At 35.3% G+C, this 14,723-nt stretch overlaps 3 protein-coding genes across 3 annotated transcripts; 1 reads left to right on the top strand and 2 right to left on the bottom strand.

Annotated features, from left to right (window-relative positions):
- The first annotated feature begins 192 nt into the window (after window positions 1-192).
- On the top strand, window positions 193-2,607 carry LOC111460334 (vesicle-associated membrane protein 722-like). The gene is made up of 5 exons (XM_023103556.1): window positions 193-626; window positions 1,398-1,539; window positions 1,610-1,730; window positions 1,819-1,881; window positions 2,390-2,607. The coding sequence occupies exons 1-5, from the start codon at window positions 437-439 to the stop codon at window positions 2,537-2,539; spliced, it is 666 nt and encodes a 221-aa protein (XP_022959324.1). The 5' UTR covers window positions 193-436; the 3' UTR covers window positions 2,540-2,607.
- Window positions 2,608-3,632: 1,025 nt separating this feature from the next.
- Window positions 3,633-5,324, bottom strand: LOC111460065 (chalcone synthase J-like). Its single transcript, XM_023103149.1, has 2 exons — window positions 5,012-5,324; window positions 3,633-4,722 (listed from the first exon to the last, which is right to left on the bottom strand). The coding sequence occupies exons 1-2, from the start codon at window positions 5,187-5,189 to the stop codon at window positions 3,731-3,733; spliced, it is 1,170 nt and encodes a 389-aa protein (XP_022958917.1). The 5' UTR covers window positions 5,190-5,324; the 3' UTR covers window positions 3,633-3,730.
- Window positions 5,325-5,719: 395 nt separating this feature from the next.
- LOC111460377 (3-ketoacyl-CoA thiolase 2, peroxisomal-like) lies at window positions 5,720-9,567 on the bottom strand. Its single transcript, XM_023103622.1, has 14 exons — window positions 9,405-9,567; window positions 8,987-9,063; window positions 8,600-8,684; window positions 8,336-8,462; window positions 8,153-8,251; window positions 7,968-8,035; window positions 7,736-7,843; window positions 7,580-7,657; window positions 7,342-7,474; window positions 7,162-7,258; window positions 6,730-6,853; window positions 6,541-6,649; window positions 6,096-6,179; window positions 5,720-6,010 (listed from the first exon to the last, which is right to left on the bottom strand). Exons 1-14 carry the CDS (start codon window positions 9,489-9,491, stop codon window positions 5,901-5,903), a joined length of 1,386 nt encoding a protein of 461 aa, XP_022959390.1. The 5' UTR covers window positions 9,492-9,567; the 3' UTR covers window positions 5,720-5,900.
- Window positions 9,568-14,723: the final 5,156 nt, after the last annotated feature.

Below are 14,723 nucleotides of genomic sequence, written 5' to 3'. Positions count from 1 at the left end.
TTCCTATACATTTTTGGTTTATTTTTGCAGGAATCAGATTCTTTAGGGACATTTTTGTCCATAGTAAATTATATATATATATATTATTATTTATTTATTTATGAAGAGTTATTCGAAATCCCGTAATAAATAATAAAGTAATTTGGGATGAAGATTTTTAGAAGGTTCGCTTAAGAAGAAGGGAGAGGAAAAGATCAGGGCAGGCAACATGGACTAGGTCACGTTCAAATTCAAATTTGTAAATTTCCGTATAAAAACGGACTCCGTAAAACAACGCGCCAAATCAAAAATATTATTCAACGCCTCGTTCAGCCATCGACTCCATTCTCCGCTTGGGTTTCCTTTCTTCGTCAACTGCTCCTTCATTTCTCTCCCCATTTCCGCCCAACGCAAAAGCCATAAACAATCTCGAATAACTTGTATTGGTTCCTGAATCATGGCGCAGAAGTCCTTGATTTACAGTTTCGTCGCTCGAGGAACGGTGATTCTTGCTGAGTACTCGGATTTCTCCGGTAATTTCACTAACATCGCTTTTCAGTGCCTCCAGAGACTTCCTGCTTCTGACAACAGGTTCACTTACACCTGCGATGGCCATACCTTCAATTACCTTCTCAACAATGGATTCAGTATGTTTCCAAGCTTTCTCATCATTTCTGCTTTATATTCTCTTATTTCAATCTCTTTCTACTGTATTTCGTATTTGTTTGACCTATTTATATGATATTGGCTGCATTTGAGGATTAAGCGGTTAATCTTATGACGATTAGGTTGTTCATATGATTAATAGTAAAGAGAAAACTGAGTCCACTGATAATTACCTCTGTTTATTGCCATGATCGTAATGAATACAGAGGACTCTATTTACAGAGCTTAATGTATAAAAACCAACCTATAGTGAGCACAATTCTTTGTTACAAATTAACTCCTCATAATATGTAGGAAGTTTCTGATGTAGATTGTTTAATTTTTAATTTTAGTTTCAGTTAAGGAATTTTCTTCATATCTAGGAAAACAAACCGACGATTTCGTTTTATTCTTTATTGAAATGTATTCGTTTTGGTCACGTACAAGAAGATATCACCATTTTGTTAATCAACCGATGATTTCGTTTTATTCTTTATTGAAATTGTTCATTAGAAGATGTCACCAATTTGGTTAGATCCTGTTCAATGTCTCTTTGTATTGTTAAACGCCTTATCAGCTACAGTTGGTTTGGTTAGTTTAAGCATATGGTTTCGATGTTGTTGTTGCCCCTAGTGTAGTTGCAGTTGAGGCTTTGTAGTTCTATCCTTATAGTGTTTCTTTTTGTATTATGTTTAATAAAACTTGTTAGTTACAATGGTTCTACATTTACACTGAATAGGTTTTAATGTTAGCGTTATTATTTGGTGCTACAGCCTATTGTGTAGTAGCAGTTGAGGCTGCAGGAAGACATGTTCCAATGGCGTTCCTTGAGCGAATAAAGGAAGACTTCAACAAAAGATATGGTGGAGGAAAAGCTACAGTTGCTGTTGCCAAGAGTCTGAACAAGGAATTTGGGTAACACATTGTTACTTGCTTATTTCAAATTGAAAATTACGTGATGACTTGCTGAACAATAATGTTGCAGACCCAAAATGAAGGATCATATGCAATATTGTGTCGTTCATCCTGAAGAAAGCAATAAGCTCATGCAAGTGCAGGCTCAGGTTTCTGAAGTAAAAGGTGTAATGATAGAGAATATCGACAAGGTAAAAGGAGTGATTGATTCTGATCAGTTTAGGCATTGCATTTTCATATGATACTAGTTTTTAGTGTATTGCTTCATTTGTTATGCAGATTATGGAACGAGGTACCAAGGTGGAGGAATTGGTAGATAAAACCGAGAATCTTCGTTCACAGGTTAGTCTCTTTAAAATTTTACACATGGTTGACGTAAAATTAAAGGCGAATGCACATTTGGCCGTGGTTCTAAATATCAACAGTTTAATTCTAGTATTTGGCTCTTTTAGAAGAAGTGTTTTTTCTTTTGTTTTAAGAGATGGCAGCAGCTCGTTTTTCAGTCTATACAAAGTTACCTTTTCAAAATCATTTTGTTTTTAATTTTGAACTTTTAAAAATTAAATTTATTGATATTATTTCAACTTAACGATTTCTTTGTTTTGAAATATTTTAAAATTTGATTGTATGTTTTGAATTTTTTTAAAAAAGTAACTTTAAAAAAAAAAAATTTATTCAGGATTGATGAAAACTACTGTAAAATAAAAAGAGTTTTAGAAAATCATAGACTAAAAATAAAATCGTTATCCAATGAAGAATAATATTTACATTAATTGAGGTGTAAATAAAGTAGTCACATTTGTAAAATTGTCTCTCATAATAACACATTGTTTGATGTCTTGTCTTGTAGGCTCATGATTTCAAGACGCGTGGAACTCAACTGAAGAAGAAGATGTGGTACCAAAACATAAAGATAAAATTGGTTGTGTTCGCTATAATCATTATCTTGATTTTGATAATCGTTTTATCTGTTTGTCGTGGTTTTAACTGCGGAGCCTGATGAGAAGATTTGTAGTTAAGCTCTATTCAAATTTATTATTCTAAATGCCATGAACTAAACTCCGTACTCTTCCGACTCATCTTTTCACTTCCAGTTGAAGAATGATTTCGTATTTTTTAGTATTTAGAATAGCTATTGCATTAATAGAATTTTATTAATTTATGAAGTTTATAATTTTGGTGAAAGGGTTTAAATGGTAGATTAAGGCTTGAAAGATCTTCTCCTCCCCCAACCGATTTTCTCTTCTAGAGTTTCTTTCTCTCTCCCCTTCCATCCAAAAACCTTTTTTTTTTTTCTCCAACCATACTCTCTTAAATCATCTATAGCCACTAAAAACATGTGTGTGAAGAAAGCAAAACAAAAACAGCACGAGAAAGAAGGAAAAAGAAGGCCAAATGCTTATGTTGCTATTGAAATGAACGGTAAGGAACGGTCGATTACTTATTTCTCTTGTTTTCAGCCTTTTACCACACCAATAATGAGTGCTTCTTCTGTAAAGCAAAAGCAAAACCCACTTGTTGTAGTGCCGGCATTCTCATGATCTACAAGATGGTAATGGAAATGGGTCTAATGGGATTCGCTTAGAATTCCCAAATCTGAAGAGCAATTTAAAGAAGGAAAAGGAGGAGAAGGAGAATTGCTCCTCAGAAACAAGGAAACTGAACTGGCCTGATGCCGATGGCAAAGATATTGCCCACATCCAAGAGTTTGAACCAAGGTAATGGTTAGTTTATAATCATTAGCCAATAATTGGAGCTTTTTATATGGGTCCTAATGTAATTGGAGCTTTTTATTTTGGTCGTAATCTTAAACATTTAGGTTGATTGATAATTTAACCTAGTTTAGAGTGATAAATTTTGTGTAAATTCTTTTAGCGTCATTTTCTGTCGAACTCCGAAATATAAAGTGAATTACAAAAGACTTATTTTAAATTTTGAAACACGTAAAATAAAATACTAAATAGCTGCGAAACGAGATATCAGTCTTATATTCATGTGTTTTTTTTTTTTTTTTTTAGGGTCCATTTTTCTTTTCAAAAAATAGTTCTAGGGCAAGGTAATTGATCATAATTCAGATAAAATACCACAAAAAAATTATGAAATTACTAATTAGTAATTTATAATAAAACTCGAAGTCCTGAACTCACATGGCAATAGCCCATTTAATTATACGGGCCCATGAATTGGGCCTCTAAATAGCCACACTACGAAGGGCTACAGTTTCAACAGTAAGCCCAGGCCCAAACCCAAACAACACGCCCCATTCAAGTCCCTCACCAGTGGTCTCGAGCCCATTTTGGCTCGACTTCTTCCTCATCTCATCCAAAATAAAAAACACGCACGCGCTCGACATGTTTCCGTACTCCCTAAGCACGTGCCTCGACGAACGCAACTTATCGGGCCCAAGGCCCAACTCCATCTCAATCTGGTCCAAAATGGCCGGCCCACCAGGATGCACAATCCAGAAAATCGAGTTCCAATTAGAAAGGCCCAAAGGCCCAAAGGCCTCAAGAAGAATCCTCCGAATGTTTTTGGACACAAGCCCAGGAACATCCTTGAGAAGGTGAAATGTAAGCCCAACTTCGCGTAAATGCCCATCAATGGCCCCATCGCTATCGGGCAAAATAGTTTGGGCCGCAGAGATTATTTCGAATATGGGCCTCTCAAGCCCAGGTACTGGATCCGAGCCCACAATGATCGCAGCGGCTCCGTCGCCAAACAGGGCTTGGCCCACGAGGCCGTCGAGGTGGGAATCGCTCGGCCCACGGAAGGTAACGGCGGTGATCTCGGAGCAGACGGCGAGGACACGGGCGGCGCGATTGTTTTCGGCGACGTCTTTGACGAGGCGGAGGACGGTGGCGCCGGCGAAGCAGCCTTGTTGGTAGATCATGAAGCGCTTGACGGAGGGGCGGAGACCGAGGAGCTTGGTGAGACGGTAGTCGGCGCCCGGCATGTCGATGCCGCTGCTGGTGCAGAAGATCAAGTGGGTGATGTCGGCGGTGGGGCGGCCCCATTCCCTGATGGCGTTGACGGCGGCTTGTTTTCCGAGCTTTGGAACTTCGACCACCGCAATGTCTTGTCGGGAGTCTAGAGACGGCGCTTCGTGTGCACAGATTTTTGGGTTTTGTTTTAGAAGCTCTTCTGTTAACAGCATGTGCCGCTTCCGGATTGTCGACTTTTCACCTAATTATTATTATTTTTTTAAAGATATTCAACATATTTTAAATTTAGTTATTTCTAATTTTTATTGAAATTAATTGCATTATAATTTTTAGGCATGAAAATAAACATAATTGTAATTAAATTAGTTTTACTAATTCGACACTAAATTTTCGGTTTAATCTAAAATATGTCTTTATATTCAAGGAAAACACTAGTCAATAAGATTGAAGAAATTATTTATTTCAAAATTTTTTGAAATAATTATCAACCAGATAAAAAAAAAAGTATAAGAGGAGGACAATTTACTTACAAATGCGCTTGAATTTGTGTTTGAGCTCGGTTTTATGCTCATTGTTGGTTATACGAAAATAGTAATCAGGATAAGTAGTTTGTTGAACACAGTTCGATGGAACTGCGGTTCCTATAGCCATTACAGTTGCAGCTCCCTCCGCTCTTTGATCCTTTAAGATCTTGTCCATCGTTGTCATCTTCTTTACTGCTTTCACCGCCGCTACCCAACTCCGATGGAAGCTCCGGCGACAAGTAGTCTTTTGGGGAGAAGGAGATTGAGCGTGGGATTTGTACTTGTAATGGGAAGCTTTTGGTGCATTGCCGGTGGCTTCTACAATGTGCTACAAGGTTTGTTATTGTATGGTTGGTAAGGGGAGCCAAATGAGCCATTTATATCCACATTTCTAATGTGTAAAAGGTGTGACCTATAAATATGATGATTATATGGCACACATGAGACTTGAATGATTCTTTTTTATATGGAAAGAATAGATTGGTAAATTTGTAATTGTGTGTTTTTATTTTCCAACAAATTGTATTCCCTCTCACAACTTCTCACATATATATACATACATATATACACACATATATACATAGGTCTATACATGGATATATACATAGATCTATACATGTATAGATGTATATATAGATGTATATATGTATGTATGTATATATATATATATATATATATATATATATATATATATATATTGGAAAACAGAATTAATTAAAGAAAAGAGCTGAAATTTAAGCTAGAACACATATATGTCCCTCCATCGATAAAGATCACCATACATTCCATAAGGTTCTTCAAGAACAAGAAAAAAATTATTACCATCTTAAGTAATTATTGGAACAAATAAGAACGTTTAGGTGTGTATCATAGTGTAGCACATGGCAGTCTTTCCCTATAGAGCATCCTTGGACATTAGATTGTGGTTGTCGACCTTCCGAGCATTGCATAGCTCGTCGGCCGCATCGCCCCTTTCGAAAACAGCTGCTGCGCCCATTCCCGTCCCTGTGTTTGAGTTGATACGATATCTTGTCAGCCTCAGAAAGCCGAACCAATGATTGTATTTAAACACAAAAACATGTCAAAGTACCTATGCACATCGAAATAACTCCAAAACGACAGTCTTTGCCACGGCGCTTCATCTCGTGCAACAGAGTAGCGACAGAGCGGGCACCTGTACAAATAAACCAACTAAATTGGCAATGACAAAGACGAAACTGAAGCTATCTATCGAGACATCCCGAAGTATAGTTAGTCACCACAGTTGAATTTATGCATGTTTGGTCAATTGCATTATGTTCAGGTTCGAATCCAGATGAAAGGCAATAAAAGAAAAGACATGCTAATAGAGTAGGCGGGGAGGCAAGACTAGTTATCAGATCAGAGAGAAACCTGGCTCCCCAAAGATGAAATATGATGCTAAGTACTAATTCACTCAGTAGGATATACATACATACGTACATACATTCTCCGCTACAAGATACGTACTACTGTTTGCAAATCGTTCTATAATTGCTTGGCCATTAAAGAGTTACCTGTTGCACCCAATGGATGCCCAATGGCCATTGCACCTCCATTAACGTTAACCTTCTCTGGATCAAGTTCCAACTTGTTACGGCAGTACACAAATTGAGATGCAAATGCCTGCACAGCAGTTCATTAAAAAGGTTGATGAGTATTCAACTGTTTAAAATCCAAAAAAAATCCTTTTAACGATATAATACCTCGTTTATTTCGAAAAGGTCGATATCATCAAGCTCAAGACCGGCAGCCTTCACTGCAACTGGGATAGCAACAGCTGGACCAACGCCCATGATAGCTGGATCCACACCAACAGCAGCAAAAGTCCTAAATTGGTAAAGGAAGTGAAACTTTATGAGCATGGTGAGAGTTCTTTAGAGTGCAAGGACCTCTTGTAAAAGTAAATGCAACTTTACATCCAACAATTTGAATTGAGAAGTACAAGTATATCTTGGAACAAAAGCAAGGAAGATCAACATGTAAATGTGCCAATAATGTAAAGGGGAACCGGACACCTAGAATGCATAGACTCGGAGGGTACGATGAGAGTAATAAAAAACTCCCTACACAGCCCAAAAGAGGATAACGCAAAGACAACATATTTTGTCTCTGTAATTTCCAAAAGACGTCCATACCTAAAGACACCAAGAATGGGTAGTCCCTTCTTCGTTGCGACGCTTCTCTTCATGAGAAGTACAGCCCCAGCACCATCACTCACTTGACTAGCATTGCCTACAGTAGCCCAGGCAACGAAATATCAATTTAACTCGCTGACATACTAATTATATTGATATCTGATAGAAGTAGAACAATACCTGCAGTGGTGCTTCCGTCTTTCTTAAATACAGGCTTCAGCTTTGCTAGATCTGCCAATGAGGCATTGGGCCGAATTCCATCATCAACAGAGATTGTAACAGATTTCTCTTCACCAGTCTTAGGATCAACGAGCTGTTTGAATTGAACAATTACCAGGCTCAAAAAGATAAATCAAATGCTTCCCTCTATGTGCATGCGTGTAAAATGGTACCAAAGCCAGAATAATGTTTGAAATACCTTGGTGCTCACAGGGATAATCTCATCTTTAAACCTACCAGAAGCAGTAGCAGCAGCAGCCTTTCTATGAGACTCAACCTAAGCACACAAAGAAGAAAATTATTAGAGAAAGCCATTAAAGAACACTAAAAACAGAATTTAGAACTTCCCACTTACTGCAGCCTGATCTTGTTGCTCTCTAGTGACACCAAAACGATGAGCAACATTTTCAGAGGTTATGCCCATGGGAAGCAGGCAATTTTGAGCTTGTTCAAACATCTTTGCCTAGCATGTTTGAAGAGAATTTTAGCCACCATAATGTACAAATAAAGAGTAGTTTCAAAGACAGCTTAATGATTCCAAAAGCATAAAAAATTTGGAGTGTAGGCAAATAAGAGTCTGTTTTTACTCTTGGATTGACTGATCCTTCCCATGTCATTGGATTGGCAGTCATAGACTCCAAGCCAGCACCAATTCCTGGAAAAATAATTGCATAAATGTTAAGTTATTGATGTCCTATATAAAAAGATTAAAGGATTTAAACGGGAAGGACAATTGCTACTTAGTGGCAACAGAAGTATATTAATTTCTTACCGATATCATAAAACCCTGCTCTAATAGCAGCAGCTACATCTGCAACAGCCTGCAACCCAGATGAGCATTGCCTATTGACAGTTCTCACTGGCACGATTTCTGCATCACAAAAACACATACCCGTCAACAGATGAAAATCCAAATATCAAATGCTTGTAAGCAATAATAGACAAGATGAATTACCAGGAAAACCAGCATAAAATGCAGCCATCCTGCATTCACTCGCTCTTTGGGACCCTGGTGCCAAAACACTGCCAACAACAATGTCCCCAACTTCACTTGGGTTGAGATCGGTTTTCTCAATCAAAGCCTATATAAAACCATCATAGGATAAGTAGTATAACCTAAAAGTGAAAGAAGAAAATTACTCCCTAGGAAGAAAAACAAGTTGTATTTATTTTTGAGACAGTAAATCAGTCCACAAACTTCGAAGACCAAGAAACAAACCTTCAAAACAGGCGCAAGCAGATCATCAGGGTGGGTATCCTTGAAGCCACCACGTTTTGATTTGCAAAGTGCAGTTCGATATGCTCTATTAAAATTTAAAGAGCACAAATACAGATTCGAAATAAGTAGATATTTCAATTGTTTCATGGTCATCAGCTAAACGAATGATTTTTAAATCTCGGAAGGAAAAGATTGCAACGTTTTGCTTTTACAGGGCGCAATAATTTCTTTTATTTACAAAAGGGATAGAATTACTAATAATAAGACGATGAGAAGAAGCCTGACTTCTTAAAATAGCGATCCAAAGACACAATAAGTAATCAAGATTGTTAAACTTTAATTTGCGAAAATAAATCAAGCAGCAAGAGGAGGGAAGCAGCCACTTACGCAACAATCACTACATCATCTTCAAAAACTGAAGTCCTCTGATATGCAGCACTATCCCCAGCTAAACATGCCGATGCCTAGTTTTATTAAAGAAAAACTCCATTAAAATCGTAATCCAACCATACAGATCTAAGAATCGATGATTCTTAAATATACATAGCAAGGACAAACCAAACCAAACAACAATTACACAGAATGAATATTCATATTCACCTACAATTACATCATCCCAGACCATCGCACTTAATTACCATAAGTCGAATCAATCAAATTCTAAAACTAATTTACTTTCAAGTCATACAAATCCGAAAACAAAATTACCAAATCTAAATACCTATTACCAAATCGATCGATCAGAGAAAGAATTACAAAAAGCAAAACGAAGAAAAGGAATTGAGAAATTAGCAGTCAATCATACCGATAAAGAAGAATCATGAACAGGAACAGAAGAAGATGGACGGAGATGCTGCAGCAAAACCTTCTGCCTGTTGATTGCCTTCTCCATTTTCCTTCGCCTTTTTGCCTCTCCCGATCTTGATGAAGAAAAATCAAAGTTGATAATATCTATAATCCATTTCCTCTGCAACAGTCACTATATATAGAGACAGATTTTTACCTGTCTTTTATTATTATTTTTTTCTTCTAATCAAATTCTTTTTTATAAAAACCATAAACTTTAATTTAATAATATGATAAAACGAATTTTATTTCAAAAAATATATATTATATGTATATTTAAAACAATTTCTTTGTCTCTTTTTTCTTTTTGAGAAAAATTTATGGTAATTTGTTAGAAATGGGAAAATAGATTAAATGACTTGAACAGATCGCAAGACGACGTCGTACACCGACCAGGACGGAGGATTATGTGCTCCTCTCTTTCCCCACACTCCTCAAAGCGCGTGCATCTCACTTTTGTAGTTTTTTTTTTAAGTTATAATTATTAATCAGATAGTTATATTTTTTTAATTTATATTTAATAAGTCTTTAAATTAAATTTATTCTCTTATTTTTTATTTTACAAATTTATTGGATACAATTAAAATTTTAACATCATAGATATAAAATTTAATTTTTTGATTAAAATATTTATAAATTTTTTAATTATATTATAGACTAATTAAACATAAAATTAAAATTAAAAGTTAAATTAAATTACAAGATATAATAACCTATAATTTAAGAAATTATATTCTAGCTTGGGTTGCAATTATACCAAAATTGTATTAAATTTTATACAATTATACCCGAATTATTTACACACTTATAAAGGCAATATTTAATTATGACAAGTGTTTCTTTTTTCTTTAATTATAAATCTTAAAAGAAAAAACAAAATAAATATTAAATTATAAAAAGTTCAAACTTTATGGCAAAATTGGTAGACGTAATTTTCTATAACTATCATTTAGACTCTATTTTCTTGAGTAGGGTGGACTGTTTTTCTACATGTGGTTCACACACGTGGGAATGAATCCATTGACTCGTTAATCTACCCATAAGCTTGAATATAGGTGTAAAATCTCATATCGATTAGAGAGAGAAACGAGTGTTAGGGAGGACGGTAGACCTCGAAGGAGGTGGATTGTGAGATCCCACATTGGTTAGAAAGGTGAACGAACTATTATTTATAAGAGTTTGGAAACATCTCCCTAGCATACGCGTTTTAAAAACTTTGAGAAAAAGTCTGAAGGAAAAAGACCCTATCCGATAGTGGTAGGCTCGTAAAATTTAAATAAACTTTAAAAATTTTAAAGATATTTTTATAAAAAAAAATATAAAAATGGAAATTATATTCTATAATTCACCCTAAAATAAATAATTTAATAAATAGTCTTCCAACCATAATTCTAAATCATCTTGGTCAAAGCAACTCATCGTGTTAGAGTGTGAGTGTGTGAAATACACGCGAGAAATGGAGCGCGTGTCGGCAGATAAGATTAACACATGTAGATGCGTGCACGGATTGGGGATATTATTAATTTTAGTTTCTTATTTATTTATTTTTATTTTTATTAATTTATTTGGTATTTTAGCCTTTTAGGATAGATATTACTGGTCATTGAGCACGTGAATTTGGTGAGAAAAAAAACATAGCTGTATGATCAGACGGCTGTAATCAATCCAATCAAACAAATATAAATTAATTAATATTTGGTAATTGATGGGAGTAAGGAGAAAGATAGGAGGAGAGATCAAAATATATTTTATTTTATTTTATTTTTAAAAATTATTTGAATTAAAAAAATATAGTTAAATACATTTTTAAAATATTCTTTTACTGTGAACTAGACAATGGACGGTACGCTAGCGAGTATGTTAAGCCTCGAAAGGTGGACATTAAGCGGTGTGTCAGCGATGACGTTAGTCTCTGAAGTGAGTGGATCATGAGATCCCACATCGATGAAAGCGAGGAACGAGTGTCAACGAGATCCCTGGGCTCAGAAGGGAGGTGGATTGTGAGATCTCACATCGATTGGAGAGGGGAACAAGTTCCAGTGAGGACGCTGGACCCCGAAATGGGTGGATTGTAAGATCGTACCTCGATTGGAGAGGTGAACGAATTCGTTATAAGAGAGTAAAAATCTTTCCTTATCAGATGCGTTTTAAAAACCTTACAGAGAAGTTCAAAAAAAAAAACTACGGGCAAAACATTTTTTATAACATCTAGGTAAGAAAGTCGATATATATATTGGATAGTTACATGTTTTTTTTTTTTTGGAACATCTGTTAAATATTTAATGTAGAATGTTTTTGTCCAATTCTAGAAGCCTTTCAGCCACTATGATTATAAAGCCCACGTGTCTTAAATATATATCATTTGACTTTTTTTAGTGGTCGTTCTCCTATGAATAATTATTTCTAAAAAGACTATATGGAAGTAATTTATCTTTTATTATTTTTAATGTATAAATATTTATCCTCAACTTTAATAATGGATTATTATTAATTAAAGCAAAATTCACTTTATAATTAACAAATTCTTAATATCTTCGTTTTTCTGATTTAAACGAGTTAATATAAAATTAATTATTATCCTGATGATTTAGAGTCAAACTGAATAAGTCATAGTTAGTCCAATCAAACATGTCTTTCGAATTTAACATACACACAACTCAAACAACAATATTATATTAAAAAAAGAATGCGAATAAGATTGAAAACAACAGTCAATTACTCGAAATTTCGAACCCTAACGTAAAATCGTCCTTATCCACAAAAACACAATTCGATCAACAATATTAGATAGACGAAGTTGTGAACAACTATCGAGATTGAGAACAAAGGTTAATTACTTGAAATACCGAACCCTGATGTAAAATTGTCCTTATTCACAAAGATACAACTCGAGCAACAATATTTCGTAGTGAACAACTATTGAGATTGCGAACAAAGGTTAATTACTTCAAATACCGAACCCTGATGTAAAATTGTCCTTATTCACAAAGATACGACTCGAGCAACAATATTAGATAAACGAAGTTGTGAACAACCAACCAACGAGATTGAAAACACAAAGGTCATTACTCGAAAGTCCAAACCCTAACGTAAAATTGACCTTATTCACAAAGATACAGAGCTCGAGCAACAATATTAGATAAAAGATGTTGTGAACAACCAACCATCGAGTCCAAACCCTAACATAAACCTATCCGTATTCACAAAAACACACAACTCAAACAACAAAGTCATTACTCGAAAGTCCAAACCCTAACGTAAACCTGTTCATATTCACAAAAGACACACAACTCAAATAACAAAGATCATTACTCGAAAGTCCAAACCCTAACGTAAAATTGTTCATATTCACAAAGACACACAACACGAGCGACAATACTAGATAAAAGACATTGTGAACAACCAACGATCGAGATTGAAACACAAAGGTGATTACTCGAGCGTAAAACTATTTACTTTTGAGGCATTTTGGATGTGCCCATCCATTATCTCTTCAATCACTCAACAAGTGAACACTTGTTGAAAGCAAATAGAAAGTCACATGAAAAAAGCAAGCAAAAGATAAAAGAAAATGAGGGACACAAACGTTAATGCTCACCACACCACACAAACTCAAAAAACAATTGAGGTAAAATAATAGAACAACTAAGAAAAGAGGTCGACTTGTCCCATGTTGTTGTACAAAATGATGTCCCAAATTCCCATCATGTCTCCCCATTCCCAAAATGTAACAAAAAAAGAGGGAATAAATTAATATTATCTCACCATTATTGGTGGTTTTTTTGTTTTTATTATGCCTATTCTTTTGCAAAATGCCTTTGCTTTTTCTCGTCTAAAGATCCTTTCTTTTATCTTGTGAAGTGCAACCCATTATTATTGGTCAAACAACTAACTTCGCCACATAACCACACTCTACACGGTGAGACTGTTATAATGTGACAGACATCGAGCTTTGACAATGTCTCTCGAACAATCTGAGTGTATGTCACTGTTGTTGGATGTATAAGCCAACTACCCTCGAGTTTATGTCTATGTTACAAGTGAGCCGGGACGGGAAAGCCGACTCCTAGTTCAATATTTATCCCAACGTAACTTCCCATTAATTTTTGTGGGAATCAGAGCAAGTCCCTCCTAGGTTAAATGGACATTTCTAGCTATTGGGTTTGGACCATATCTCCTGAACAACCTCTGGGTTTATCACTATTGTTGGATGTATGAGACAAGTACACCGTAATAGCCCAAGCTCACCGCTAACAGATAGTGTCCCCTATGTTTCGTTACTTATCGTCATTAGACTCAAGATTTTAAAACGCGTCTACTAGGGAGAGGTTTCTACACTCTTATAAGGAATATTTTGTTCTCCTCTCTAACTAACGTGGGATCTTATTAGGGAACACATATAATGTGACAGACATCAAGCTTTGACATTGTCTCTCGAATGATCAGAATGTTTATCACTGTTGTTGGATGTATGAGACAAGTACCCTCGAGTTTATGTCTAGTACAATACAACTAACATTGGTAGAGATGTTACAAGTGAGGCGAGACGGGGAAACCAGCTCCTAGTTCAATATCCCAGCGTAATATCTCATTAATTTTTGTGGGAATCAGAGCGAGTCCCTCGTAGGTTAAATGAACATCTCTAGCAATTGGGTTTGGACTATGTCCCCAAACAACCTCAGTCTTTATCACTATTGTTGGATGTATGAGACAAGTACCTGGTAACAGCCAAGTCAACCGCTAGCACATACTATCTCCTTTGTCTATTGCAATTAGACTCACGATTTTAAAACGTCTACTAGGGAGAGGTTTTCACACTCTTAAGGAATATTTTGTTTCCCTTTTCACCCACGTAGAATTTCTCATACCTTCAATAGTATCTAGGGGAAACACATATCGTGGCGACGTTGGTGGTTGAATAATTTATATGAATATATTTATTTATGGAATATGTGATATCATTAAATATTACTTTTTCTTAAGAAAAAAAAAGGAAAAGTTGTGTCATTGCTTACTTTACTACCACATATAGTACAAAAGCACATTGATTTTTTTATGAAATTATATTTTAATAAAATATCTGACCTTTGGCTTTGACATCAAATTTTATAACTTATGGAATTTAATATTTTATAAAATATCTGAAAAAGGTCGATTAAAACCCTAAAATTATTTTTATTTTAAACTTAATTAAAAGGAATATAACTTAATAAGTTATATCTACAATATATAATTATCCCAAAACCACTAATTATTACAAAAAAAAAAAAAAAAAAAA

The sequence above is a fragment of the Cucurbita moschata genome, unplaced genomic scaffold (assembly GCF_002738365.1).
Source record: "Cucurbita moschata cultivar Rifu unplaced genomic scaffold, Cmos_1.0 Cmo_Scf00023, whole genome shotgun sequence".
Lineage (NCBI taxonomy): Eukaryota > Viridiplantae > Streptophyta > Magnoliopsida > Cucurbitales > Cucurbitaceae > Cucurbita > Cucurbita moschata.
This window is presented reverse-complemented; position numbering and strand designations above follow the sequence as displayed.

Bases quoted from the DNA above. Each gene is read 5' to 3' on its own strand.
- LOC111460334 (XM_023103556.1), top strand. From the start codon at position 437: ATGGCGCAGAAGTCCTTGATTTACAGTTTCGTCGCTCGAGGAACGGTG. The intron at 1,731-1,818 runs GTAAAAGGAGTG...TTTGTTATGCAG, and splicing joins TGATAGAGAATATCGACAAG to ATTATGGAACGAGGTACCAA. The intron at 1,882-2,389 runs GTTAGTCTCTTT...CTTGTCTTGTAG, and splicing joins CCGAGAATCTTCGTTCACAG to GCTCATGATTTCAAGACGCG.
- LOC111460065 (XM_023103149.1), bottom strand. From the start codon at position 5,189: ATGACAACGATGGACAAGATCTTAAAGGATCAAAGAGCGGAGGGAGCT. The intron at 4,723-5,011 runs GTAAGTAAATTG...AATAATAATTAG, and splicing joins ACACAAATTCAAGCGCATTT to GTGAAAAGTCGACAATCCGG.
- LOC111460377 (XM_023103622.1), bottom strand. From the start codon at position 9,491: ATGGAGAAGGCAATCAACAGGCAGAAGGTTTTGCTGCAGCATCTCCGT. The intron at 8,685-8,986 runs GTAAGTGGCTGC...AAATTTTAATAG, and splicing joins GATGATGTAGTGATTGTTGC to AGCATATCGAACTGCACTTT. The intron at 7,658-7,735 runs GTAAGTGGGAAG...TTGTGTGCTTAG, and splicing joins AGCAACAAGATCAGGCTGCA to GTTGAGTCTCATAGAAAGGC.